This window comes from Carcharodon carcharias, chromosome 2 (assembly GCF_017639515.1).
Source record: "Carcharodon carcharias isolate sCarCar2 chromosome 2, sCarCar2.pri, whole genome shotgun sequence".
In the NCBI taxonomy this organism is placed as follows: domain Eukaryota; kingdom Metazoa; phylum Chordata; class Chondrichthyes; order Lamniformes; family Lamnidae; genus Carcharodon; species Carcharodon carcharias.
The window spans coordinates 101,417,361-101,430,998 of NC_054468.1; the positions used below are offsets into that span (position 1 = coordinate 101,417,361).

At 39.5% G+C, this 13,638-nt stretch overlaps 1 protein-coding gene across 8 annotated transcripts in view; it reads right to left on the reverse strand.

Moving 5' to 3' along the window:
- cep63 (centrosomal protein 63) overlaps window positions 1-13,638 on the reverse strand; it is a 97,231-nt gene that overhangs the window by 14,834 nt on the left and 68,759 nt on the right. For 7 of the 8 annotated variants that reach the window (XM_041182945.1, XM_041182950.1, XM_041182949.1 and 4 more), the window contains 3 exons: window positions 8,120-8,317; window positions 3,530-3,601; window positions 1,925-2,127 (listed from right to left, as the gene is read on the reverse strand). In XM_041182945.1, coding sequence (XP_041038879.1) covers window positions 1,925-2,127; window positions 3,530-3,601; window positions 8,120-8,317 — 473 coding nt within the window. The remainder of the gene's footprint in view (window positions 1-1,924; window positions 2,128-3,529; window positions 3,602-8,119; window positions 8,318-13,638) is intronic. The other variant, XM_041182946.1, reaches the window with a different exon arrangement.

Here is a 13,638-nt window from a genome sequence, read left to right on the forward strand (position 1 = left end):
TAACCAACTGCAAATCTTTCTCTTCTTCTTTAGTTGGCTGGTTTCTACATCCCTCCCTTTTTAAATAATGAAACGACGATCACAATTTTCCAATCCAAAAGCACAGTTCCTGTATCTAGGGAGCTTTGAAAAATGACTAAAGCCTCACTATTTCTCTTAATTGCCATCAGGCCCTGAGGATTTGGCTATCATAAGTCCCATCATTTTCTCTATTGCTATTTTATTTAGAGTCCTAGAATGACACAGCAAAGAGGGAGGCCCTTCAGTCCATCATGCCCTGTAAAGAGCTATCTAACAGTCCAACTCCCTATAACTTATTTACTCACACTAAATCCATAATGTTTTACCTCATGAATTATATTTATGTTTCCTGCACCCCTGGTATTTTGTCCACATTCTCACTGAAAATGTATTAAAAAGTACTCATATTTCAAAAGCAAAATATTGCAGATGCTGGCAATCTGAGATAAAGAAAGAAAATGCTGGAAATACTCAGGTCAGGCAACAGCTGTGGAGAGAGGAATCTGCACCAATTCTAATAAAAGATCATTGACTTGAAATGTTGGCTAGAGTTTCTCTCTCTACAGATGCTGCCAGACATTCATTCTTTTGAGCATTTAATATTTATGTTCCCTTTACTCCACTTATATTATAAAAACTTTAGCTTCCATAACTCATCAAAGCTGTTTTTCTTTAAATATTACCTTGTTGCTCATTACCTCCTTTATAAGTCTGTTGCATTTTAGAGCTTTCCAGTCTCCTGGATTTCTACTTTCCCTTACACTTGTCCACGCCTTTACTTTCAGCTTTATTCTGTTTCTTGTCTCATTTATTTCCCACTGCTCAAAAATTTTCTGCGGGTATTTCTAACATTAAATTATTGATCTGAGCCTTGAAAGTGTCCCTCAGGATCTGCAGCATTTTTTGGGGAAGCGTGTTCCGGCTTTCCATTACCCTTTGTGTGAGAAAATGCTTCCCGAGTTTGCTCTTGAATGACCTGGCTCTAATTTTAAGATTATCTCCCCTTGTTCTGGATTCCGCCATCAGAGGAATTTGCTTCTCAGTCTCTAACCTATTGAAGCCATTATCATTTTAAACACTACTATTACATTCCTCCTAAATCTTTTATGCTCAACACAAGCCAAGTTAATGCAATCTGCCTTCAAGCTACTTGTTTGCATTTAGTCAACAAAATATTTGATAACAGTTTGCGGTTTTCTGAACTAATCACAGATGCTTTGGTCTATGACTGTGAAGTCTTGGAAGGTCTGGTACACATAACTACTGAAATTTTTAATTATATTAATATAAGCACATTTGGCATTACAACTGCATGGTGATGTTAACCAAGACTGCATACATCAAATGGTTTCTGACATCACTAAGTTGGAACATTCTCCTAAGTAACTACTGCCTAACAACAGATTGTGGCTATTAAGATGTTAAGTATTTCTCTATAAATACAATCTTAGATCTATTTCTTTTATATTCTTTCTTGGCCAGACCAACATTTATTGTCCATCCATAATTGCCCTTGAGGAAATGGTGGTGAGTCGCTTACAACTTCGTGGCTTGAGGCCATTTCAGAGTCACACAAAAGTCAACCACATTGGCGTGGCTCTAGAGTCACATATATGCCAGACCACATAAGGACTGCAGATTTCCTCTCTTGAAGGGCTTGAAGGGCAACAGTAGCCTAAGGAGGGTTTCACAACAATCTGGATCATTATTAATGGGACTAGTATTTCATTCCAGATTTATTCATTAATTGAATTTAAATTCCCTGAGCTGCCTTGGTGAAATTTGAACTCATGTCTCTGGAACATAAGCCCATTCCCCTAATGATACTGTAAATGTTAGAGGTTAATGCAGTGCATCTAGTTGAGATTTAACTACATATTTGTGCCTGACAAAGATTTCATACCTCTCCTCCGTTTCTCTGATATCTGTCAGCTTGTTCTGTATTTGCAGCAAGAGCATCTCGTATCTGTCCTGAGACACCTTGGCTGACATCTCCAGCTTGCTTCTCACATCAGTCAGTTCTTGTTGGAGCTGCTGGTTTTCTTGTTCCAGTCGCCTCACAGATGAAACATAGCCATCATGAAGGTCTGTTATTGAACAATTCTGCTGTAGTTGGAATGAATGGAGAGGTTGTTAATTTGTATCCCTTTCTCCCTCTTCCCCTTTGGAAGTCATGGATTCCTGCAGCTTAACAATATAACCATTTTTCAAGTGTCAACCGTAACACAGACTATTCAACCACAAAGACCATCACTGCTGAACACAATCCTACCATCATCCAGCATACGTGTATTCCAGAATAAGCCAGGACCTCTTATCATTGTTCCATTTATCTAGCTCAAAGGCACTAAGGTCAAGTATAGTGTCTGACATTGCTAGCCCAGCAGGATTCAATTGCTCCAGCAAGAGAGGGTGCAGGACCTGATACCTCATGTCGCAGTTAAAGGCTAGTTTTACCAAATGAGCACCCAATGTTCACTTTCAAACCGATTAATCAGTCACTAAGAAATTGTTAATAATTGCACTGTTAATAAACAGTTTTTTATATAAAAAAATAAATATTTCAGTAACCAAATCATTAATGTGAAAATAGTAATAGCTTCAGGGAACACATTTATTTCAGTAAAACTAGTTTACTTTTGACAAATGTAGCCCCATACTATGAAAACTACATTTTATTAATTATGATTTGGCATCATCTTGGAAAATATATTTAATTTCCTATTACTAACTATTAAGGAACATAACATAAAACCTTGCTTATGGGGATTTCAAATGGGAGCTGGTGTAATGTGTTAGAGAGAGAAAGTGTAATCTAGTTCATCTGCATTTAGATAGCGTCTTTGACAACAAAGTGTTTTTGCAGCTAATGCAGTGTTTATAAAGTCTAATTACTGTTTTAGTGTAGGAAACAGGGCAGCTAATTTATGCACAGCAAGGTCCCACAATCAGGAACATCATTATGACCAGACGATCTGTTTTAGGTTTAGTGATGTCAATCAAAGAATAAATATTGGCCAGGGCACCTATGTTTCCCCCATTCTTCTTCAAATAGTGCCCTGGGATTTTTTATGTCTACCTCAGTGAAGAGTTTGGAGCTTGGTAGCTCTGACAGTGCAGAGCTTCCTCAATACTGTACTAAAGTGTCAGCCTAGATTATGCACTCAAATCTCTAGAGAGGGACTGCACAATTGTGCAGTTGATGCAATGTGCTACTGAGCCAATCAGTAAATCATAAAACTACAGTGATGTGGCTTGTGCCGTTAGTCTTGTACAGGATGGACCCTTAACCTCAGCCTCACTGCTGAAAGATCCAGTTGGTGTTCATGTTTTCCCGCAAACTTTGCACTAGTGTTGACTGGAATCAGCGGCAGAGCGCCATATCTTTTCAACCAATAGCTCTAAACTGAAGTTAGGGCAAACAATTGTGGTCAAGAAGAATTGTCAAATTTAAGTGAACCTTAAGCTTGGCCATGCCTCACCCAATACATTTTAAATATGCCCTTACCCCATCTACTTTTAATTTTGCTGCTAAGTGTTCATTTTCCAATTTCAAGTTCTCTAACTGATTTTGGGTAATCTGGAAAAAAGGAAAACAAAAGCTCTTTAAAATCCAGGAGTTATCGTTTGAGGCTTACAATGTTACTCATAATTCAGTGTGTGTCCATTTTGATATTTAAGTACATTAAAGCAGATTCTGTAATAAGGCAAGGCAAAGATCTAAAAATAAATCCGAAGGCAGGATTCTGTTAAACTTCAAAGTAAGTAGAATATACAGCACAGAAATAAGCCATTCAACCAAGCCAGTCCATGAGTGCTTCTGTTCCACTTGAGCCTCCTTCTATCCTTCTTCATCTATCAATCAACACAACCTCCTATTCTCTCTTCCCTCCCTATGTTATCCAGCTAAACCTTAAATATCTTATACTGTTTGTCTGAACTAGTTTCAGCTGAATTCCTTATTTGATTTTTTTGATGCCTATCTTAAATTGATGGTCTCTGGTTTTGTTCTTCCAAATTTGTTACCTCTAGCACCTAGGAGAACAAGGACAGCAGATGCTTGGGAACACCCTTTCCATACAAGCACAGGAGATGCAACACCTGCCCTTTTATTTCCTCTCTCCTCACCATCCATGGCCCCAAACACTCCTTCCAGATGAAACAACAATGTACATGGATTTCTTTTAATTTAGTAAATGCTGTATTCACTGCTCACTATCCAGTCTGCTCCATATTGGAAAGGCCAAATGCAGATTATGTGATCACTTCACAGAACATCTCCGTTCAGTTCACAAGCATGATTCTGAACTTCCCGTCAGCAGCCTTTTTAATTCTCCACCTTCATCCCACTCTGACCTTTCTGACCTCAGCTTCCTGCAATGTTCCCATGAAGCTTAATGCAAGCTCAAGGAACAGTACATCTTTTGATTATTCACTTTAAAGACTTCTGGACTCACTATTGAGTTCAGTAATTTCAGGTCATAACCTCGGTCCCCATTTTGTTTCCATTTTCTTTGCAGGTTTTGGTTTTATTGTCTTGTTTTTCTATTTCTTTCCTTTATGATTCATATTCATCATTCGGCCATTCACACCTCCTCTAGAAACATATTTTGTTTCTTTACTTGTCCCATTACTACTACCCTTGACCCTAAACCACCAACCTTTTTGTCTTTTAACCTCTCCTGTTTTCCACCCCATACCACAGATCTTCCCTTTCAATCTTTTTCCAACCTTCCTCCCCTCCCACAACATTTCACCTACTTAAAACTTATTATATTTCTAACTTTTCCCAGTTCTGATAAAAGGTCATCGGCCTGAAATGTTAACTGTTTTTTTCTCTCTACAGATACTGCCAGACCTGCTGCATATACTGTTTATATTTCAGATTTCATGTATCTGCAGCATTTTGCTTTTGCAATATAACCAAGGCTTGATATAAAATTAACATAACCCCTCTATTTTTCAATTCTATCCCTTTAAAAATAAATCCCAGTGTTTGATTTGCATTTTTAAATTGTCTTTATTAAACTGTTATTCATTTTGAGTATTTATACTCCCTTTGCTCTTCTACCTCATCTAGATTCACATTTTCCAAGTAATGTGACTATCTCGTTTTTCTTACCAAAACGTGAAAGTAAAACATAAGGAGGGTAAGGGGTTTATGAAATGTGTTCAGGAGAACTCACTTGGCTAGTATGTTCTCCGCCCAACTAGGAAGGAGTCATTGCTGGGTCTGATGCTGGGGAATGAGATGGACCAAGTGTCTGTGGGTAACAGTGATCATTGTATCATAAGGTTTAGACTAGTAATGGAGAAAAGCAAGGAACAACATAAGTTAGAACATCCAGGTTGGAAAAGGGCTAAAATGGAACCAAAGACTGACAGGAAAAAACTGTAATGAAACAATGGCTGATCTTTAAGGAGGTAGGTTTGAACAAGGGTGAAAGGTAGGGGATTAAATAAAGTTTGATGGCATTGTATGCTGTACATTTCTCTATAATGAAATGTATAGGTTATTGTATGAAAGGCTAGATTATTTAACTTCATGAGGGAACATCTGTCCTGAGCAAATGTTTTTATGTAGCTATGTAACTATCACTCAATACCTGACCACAGCAGCACATGTTGAATATAAAATACCAACAGCTACCATCGCTTATCCTCACGCTGGATATCCATGTTAAAACAACACTCTCCTAGCAACCACACTGCCAATGAACAGAATACCGAAACAAATCAAATGAAATGACCCTGCTGCCACAGGCTGAACAATTGCTGCACTAGATTTATTTTTCCACTTGCTCTGTGCTGTGATGGTATCGCTCTGCTTTAATCCACAGTAAGTTGGATTAAGCAAATCACAAGTTGTGATAGACAGTAACTTTTTCCTCTTTTAAAGACAGAAAATTCTGAAAAAACTCAGCAGGTCTGGCCACATCTGTGGAGAGAGAAAAACATTACCTCTGTTTCTCTCTCCACAGATCTTGCTGAGTTTTTCCAGCATGTTTTTATTTCAGATTTCCAGCATCTGCAGTATTTTGCTTTTAACTTTTTCCTTATGTTCTGCTTCTACTAAACCTGTACTTTTTCAATCCAAAATTAAAACATAAGGTGGAAAAAAACTTTGTATTTCAAAATAAGAGAAATGAGAAAGTAAGTGCCTGACAGTGACTTAAAAGCAATAATTCAACCTCAACACTTAAAATACAGGAATTACACAAACTCAGCTCTTGCTATTAATGATGCTATCTTAACAATTTGATTGAAATGTGTCTTGTAAGCTTTCAGCTAATTGCAATCCTCCAATATTAAATGGAAATCATCATTGAAAATAATGAAGCAGGTTAGGGAGCTGGAAGAAGAGAGGCAAATTCGCTGTTTTGAGTGGAAACAATTCTGACGATAGGTCCTACTTAAAATTTTGACTTGCATTTCTTCGGGGCTTAGGGGGTTGAGGAGTTAGTAAGCAAACAGCTGAACAATACATAGCAAACATGTCTTGGGTCTGTGTAGCTATGGTTCGCTCTGTTACACAGCTGTAGTGCTTGACATTTCTGGGGTCGGATGGGAAAAAATAAAGAGTCAAGGCTGATGCCTGATAACACTGTCAAGCTCAGCTATGATGTTTTGTTAACAAATGGCCTGGAGATATTCGCTGACAATGTGGAGCAGGTGACCAGGGAACTGCACCCCAGTCAAACATCGCTACATTCATAAGAGGAGCAGGGGATCAAACAAACTGACTGGAAAATGAATGACACCATAACAGGAATCTCCTCTCTTTCAAATTCTGAGTAGCCATCTGTACATGTCTAGGTATAGAAGAGAAGGACTGCATGGCTGCAAGCAAGGTCAAATTCATGGACGAAGATGACAAATTTTAGTTAACAGTCAGAAAATATCACAGGCTTGGTTCTCATGATTTACAATGATTATATTTACAACAAACAATAACTTGGATTTATGTATAGTACCATTAATGTAGTAAAATGTCCCAAGGTGCTTCACAGGGGTATTATCAAACAAAATTTGATACCAAATCACATTAGGAGCTATCAATAAGCTTGATTCCTCATCCCTGCCCACAAGCCAATCTGTTCACAACCTTGGTGTCACATTTGATCCCAAAATAGGTTTCCGACCATGCTCTCACCAAGACCTTGGTAACATCATCCAACTTTGCCCCATCTCAGCTCATCTGCTGCTGAAATCCACATTCATGCCTTTGTTACCTCGAGACGTGACTATTCCATTACACTCCTGGCTGCTGTCCCACATTCTACCCTCTGTAAAGTTCAGCTCATCCAAAACTTTGCTGCTCCTGCGTTAACTCACACCAAGTCCCATTCCCCTATCACCACTGTGCTCGCTAACCTATATTGCCTCATTTTCAAGCAATTGTCTTGATTTTAATATTCTGATCCTTGTTTTCAAATTCCTCCCTGGCCTCGCCCCTTCCTATTGCTGAACTCCACCAGTCCCACAACCTTCTGAGATATCTGTGCTCCTCTAATTCTGGCCTCTTGTGCATCTGCAATTTTAATTGCTCAACTGACGGTGGTCATGCCTTCAGTTGCCTAGGCCCTAAAATTGGAAATTTCCTCCCTATACCTCTCCATCTCTGTGTCTCACTTTCCTTTTGACACTCCTTAGAACCTACCTCCTTGACCAAGCTTTTGGTATCTCCTAATATGGCTCAATATCATATTTGTTTTATATGCTCCTGTGAAGTGTCTTGGGGCATTTCATTACATTAGATTATTGTTGTTGTTGATTAAAGAGTTAGGGTTTAAGGAGTGTCTTAAAGGAGCGAAGAGAGGGAATTCTAGAATTCCCTTTCTTCTATCCTTTAAGATTCTCCTTAAACTCAGGGCACAGCAGCTGAAGGCAGAGCAATTTAAATTGGATGCATAAGAGGCTAGAATTATAGTAGCGCAGTTATCTCGAAGAATTGCATGGCTGGGGTAGGGACCCTCCCCCATTCATATCCCACTCTCCAGCACTGATATCCTTCACTTTGATAAGCTGAACGGCCTTCTCATATTTCTAAGTGCCATGCTATGAGGCAAAGCAATAAGTTAATGGTTAATTTAAATACCTTAACTTCTTTTGTTTTCCTATCAGTTTTATCCAATTCATTTCGAAGCTGTCGCTCCATGTTGGAGGTGGCTGCACTCATCGTCGCGATTGTTAAATCCCGCTGGTGCAGTTCGGTGGTTAGCTGTGCAATCTCCAATTTCATTCCCTTCAATTCAGAGTGGTGTTGCTGCTCGAGGGAATTCAACTGGTCTCTCAGCTGTTACAAAAAGAAAAGGCTTCATTGAAAGAGTATTCAGGGCATTAATTAAAGGAACCTCATAAGCTCTTTCCGTGTGTTGGGAGGTGGATGTTCTCCCAGCAGACTTACAATATAGCCCATGTCTGTCCTCCATTATACTAAAAGGACGTGCCAACTCATAATGAAACACTGCAGTAATGGATTTTTATGGCAAACTAAACACTTTTGTGCTGTGATCTTCCCAGTTACATTGAACACTTACATGAGGACCAATGGAATTCAATGAACTTCCCATTTCTAACCTGCTGAGGTATCTAGAAAGATAGATGTAGAGAAAAAGATGTGGGAAAAAAATTCTGATCCTTGTTTTCAAATTTCAGGTGGAGTATCTCCAGTTAATTCCCTGGAGTTTCCACAAGGAGTTTTCACTGCGCCATTTGCTTCAGTGAAATTCACCTGACATCAGTCAAACCAGCGCCAATGATTGCAGAATTTCAACATAGATTACCCCTGCACAATTCAAGTTTTCGCAATCTTTTGTTCTAGTTTAAAAAACATTATGCAAGAGACTAGCCCTGCTCATAAAAGTGGCCATGCCTCCAGATCAAATTAATCACCAGGGTGAGTTTCTGTTAATTATACCCAGTCCTGTAGTGCAGTGGAATTAAAAAATCCCACCACAGCAGCTGAGAAACTTAAATTCAATTACATGCATCTAAAATAAAAAACTACCACCAGTAATGGTAACCAGGCTGTCATAAAAACACATCTGGTTCACTAGCCTCCTTTAGGAAGGAAATCTGCTGTCCTTATTCATCTCGCTGTATGTAACTCCACACAGCAATGTGGTTGACTCTTAATTGCTGTGTGAAATGGCTGAGCAAGCAACATATTTGTATTCAAGGCAGCGACTCTCCACCACCTTGTTGAGGGCAATTAGGGATTGGCAAAAACTGTTGATCTTATCAGCAATGCCCTCATCCCATGAATGAATAAAGAAAAACTAAATCATTGGGCAGGTTTCTGTCAATTTCAGGGGGGCCTGGGGGAGGCACAGGGATGCAAGTAGGTACATTTCAAAAACATTTAAATATATTTTTTAGTTTACTAAGAAACTGCTGTATTACATCACACCAAAAAAAAATTATACTGAACCATTTGCAGAAGTGTTTTTCAATTATTTAAACTTAGGTGGTGGATTGACACTTTAATTAAAAAGCCTGTGTTTCTGTCTCTGCAACAGCAGGGGGCGGATTTGCCAGACATGCAGTCGCAGTGCCTGTGACATCACTGCCAGCAATCAAGGAATAGGACCATCCATAATACTGAGTATTATTAAACAAGTGCAGCATCAATATGTGTTTTCTACACCATGGTTAAGGATTGCAGTTTTCACAGAATATTGAATCCCAAAATGCCCAGTTGAAAATCCTTGGATCGCAATTGCGATTTTCTCACCACCCTGCTCGTTGCCTCACTGCTTCTCCCACTCACCACCCTGCCCCCTCGCTGTCTACAGGCAGCGAGTGGGAGGGTGACCGAATACGCCAAGGGTTGGACCAAAGCAGCGAGAGGGGTGGTGAGAAAAGAGGCCAAGGGTTTGGAGCGAGGCAGTGAGTGAAGCAACAAGTGAATTGAGCAAGTGGGTTAGCTTTCAACGAGTGCACAATGATGACATTAGCAGCACTGCATATGTGTCTACAGGTGGAGTAGATGCTGACTTCCTGTTCCAGGCGCACACTGATGGTGTCAGTATTGTAATTTGGATTCTTTAGATGTCTCAATCATGAGATCTTGAGATTTAAATTTTTAAACATGAACCGTTTATTGTTAGAGTTTAACTATTTACAGATTCCAGGTCACTGTCATACATGGTAGTTATCTCCATGCAGACTGGGTCGAGGGTGCTCTTTCTAGAATGTTCTCTGAGTGTATTACCTATACATTATACTATGGGCGGTGCTATTCTCCAGTCCCACAGTAACCCTTGCTCTGCTGAGCACCTTTACATTACAATGGCATGCAGCATACAACATTTTTTCTCCAAAGAAAACTTTCCTTTCCAACTGAGTATAACTATTTGTGATATAATCATTACTTGCTATCCTTGCTCCCCCATCTCAAGTCTTCGACTTTGTAAATTCAGACGGTCTTCAGGCTGGACAGTTCTTCCGCATCTTGGTCTGTCACATTTGGAGGAATGGTAGTAGGACTCTGTTTCTGATACTTGGCTATCTCCATTTGATTTGTTTTATGCGCTTTGAGTCATGTTGCTCTTTGTTAACACTCGTTCGCTTTTTCGGACACTGTGGGTTTGTCCTGTTCCTTCCATGGGGAATGTACACTCCATTCATTCCTAGAGTGGACTTGAATTTTCTTTTTCCATGGCGCCTGCCATGTTCTCGCTGGACCTTGACAATTTGCAAATGGAATCTTCATTTCCACTTGCCTCACAATCTCAGCCAAACATTTGTTTGCTGTTTTATTTTCAAATTGTTTTGCAAACTTACAAATCTTTTCATTCAGCTCAGCTTTTTCTTTTTCTAGCACCTGCTGCTTCAGTGTCTAATTTACATTTTCTGATCTCATTTCTGTCTGTTCTTTTTGTCGGCAACAGAACTTTCTCCTTGTCCTTCATTTTGGATTCACTGTCAGCCAGGTCTGCCTCTGGCCAAGTCTTAACTTAGTACTGTAATTATCCAACTCATGGCTTCATTGTCTGAATGCAGTTTGGAAAGTTCTACAGCTTTTCCTTTCAATGCCTCCACTTTTCCATTCAATTGTTGGCTTAGCTCTGGCTTCCTCCTGGAATACTGAACATTGCTGAGTCTTCTCTGCCAACTGGTTCTTCAGTTTGTTCGGAGTGATGTTACATCCATTTTGCTTCTCTTTACAATTTTTCAGAAGAATAAACTTTGTCCTGTGGGATATTCTTGTAACACGTGAAGGCTGTCAACAGGTTTTCCTTTTTTGTGAAGCTCACTTGCTTCATCTTGAGCTTTCCTGTAATTCAACAGAGTCTCGAGTTTCTTCTGCTGTGCTTCCTTTCTGCTCTTTAAGATGGTCTTCATTTCTTCATGTTGCTGAATGTTTACACATTCTTTTTATATTTGATCTTGAAGGACAATCAGTTGTTCTTTCAACTCTTTATTTTCTTGCTGACTGCTTGCCAACTCACTCGGGGCTTTAGTGCATCATTTTGTTGCTACTTAAAGTTCCAACACAGCTTTTTCTGAAGTAATATTCAACATTCTTTTTAGCATGATTTGTTATGGCTACATTTTTATTTTTCAAGGACCCTTTCATGGTCACAATTTCTTTGCATGCCTTATTTGTCTGCTGTTTTGCCTGGCTGTACATCTGGTTGAGTTTGCCCAACTCCTGCTTTGATTTGCCAACTGTGGAATTGAGGGTCAAAATCTCCTTTGTGTCATCTCTGACATTTTTGTTCAAACCTCAAACAGCTTGGTTCATTGAAGACTTCAGTTTATCATGCAGTTCAAATCTTTCAGCTCAGCTCGGATGTGAACATTTTCCTGTGGGACAGCTTCATTTACATTTTGCTTCTTTTGAGTTACCTCAGACGGTTCTTCTTTATTCACTGTCATCTGCTCACTCTGCACTGTCTCCCTCCCTCTGGGTCTTCTTTCACTCTCTTTCTGGGGTTCCCCGGTGCATGCCCCCTGGGGCCCTCTGCTGCCCTCAGCACTTTATTGGAGGTTACCCTCTCTCTGGGTTCTTTTGTTGTCCTCAGCACTTTACTGGGAGTTGCCCTCTCTTTGGGGTCTATTGCTGTTGTCCATGGTCTTTTTTTTTGCAGTTACTGTTTTAAATGTCATGACCCCTTTAAGGCTGTCAGTGAAGTAACTATTTTTTTCCACTTGGGCTGTCTGCAGCTGTTAGCTTTCCATGCTGTGAGTTTCATGTGCTTTTTTGGGTTTTGGCAGGATCTCTGCTGACCATGGCTGATTTTGTTTTTGAACTTCTAAACTTTTAAGTTAGGAGTATTGCTTTTCTCTAAGATGTTTTCCTTTTTTTCTGCTGGTCCTCTTTTTTGGAGTTTTGGTGGGCTTGTGGTCTGATGGGGTCCTTTTGTTTTTAAACTTAAAGCAACAACACTTTGTTCTTAAAAATCTGCAGGTCTCCTTTTTTAAACTCTGTATGGTCTGCTTAAACTTTTGACTCTATCAGCTGATTTTTGCAGTTCTTAAAAAACTTTGTTGATTTGCAGTGCTCTTTCAGCTGCCCACTGGATGCTGAGTCCTTGGGACCACTACCTATTCTAAAATGCAACTACAGCTATTTTTTTGTATTTTTGCTCACCATCTCATGAACTGTGTCATTCAGGTTCTTGAAATTTTCTGTCATGAACTTCCATTCACTCTGGTGGATTCCTCACTCCCAAGCCTGAGGTGAAGCTTCTTTCACTGTTTCTTGCAGTTTTTTTTTGTTAGGTGTGCATCTCTCTAGTTGGGCTTCAGTTGCTTTCAGTGTTTCATATCTTTGGGATGCCGCTCTGGGTTCATGATTTTAGTTGCCACCATGGATCAGCATGTTGGAGTACGGTACTTTCTCTGATGTGATATCTTGTAGAAACGACCACCGTTGCCAGCCATGTTGTAATATGGGTTCTTTAATGTCTCAATGATGAGATCTTGAGACTTGTATATTTAAACATGAAACATCTATTGTTAGTCTTTAACTATTTACAGATCCCATGGTGCTGTGACTTCCATGCAGGCTGGTTCAACAGTGTTCTTTTGAGACTGTTCTGCCATGTGACTCTGTACATCATACTGTGGGCAGTGCTATTCTTCAGTCCCACATTAACCCTTGCTCTGCCAAGCACCTTTACATTACAATGATATGCACGCACGTCATACAACAGTCAGCAGCACGGACTTTGTTTCTGTGCAGTGTCAGGAGTTTTAATTAAATAATAAATGCTTCTATTTTTGTGATAAACCCATAGAACATGAATCAATTTACTCAGGTTATCAAATACATCATGGAACATTGTTTAAAGCATTTATTTTTAAATTGTGTCCTAAAATGCTGCCAAATTATATTAGTTTGGCGCAGATTTTGTTTGGCGATTTGCAAATGAGTTTATGCAGGAACCAGGGCAAAAAATACATACATCAAAACTAGCACAATTGGGCACAATTTGCACCCAGATCACCAATTGTGCCAAAGATAGATCTCTACTTCCTTATGTATTGCCAATGCTTTCTCTCACATGGCACCAAAATGCTGTTACTTTGCCAGTGTACCAAATAAACTGTACTGTAAAGACAGAGAATCCCAGTGAATCTACATAGAGCAACCTCTTCATGTCA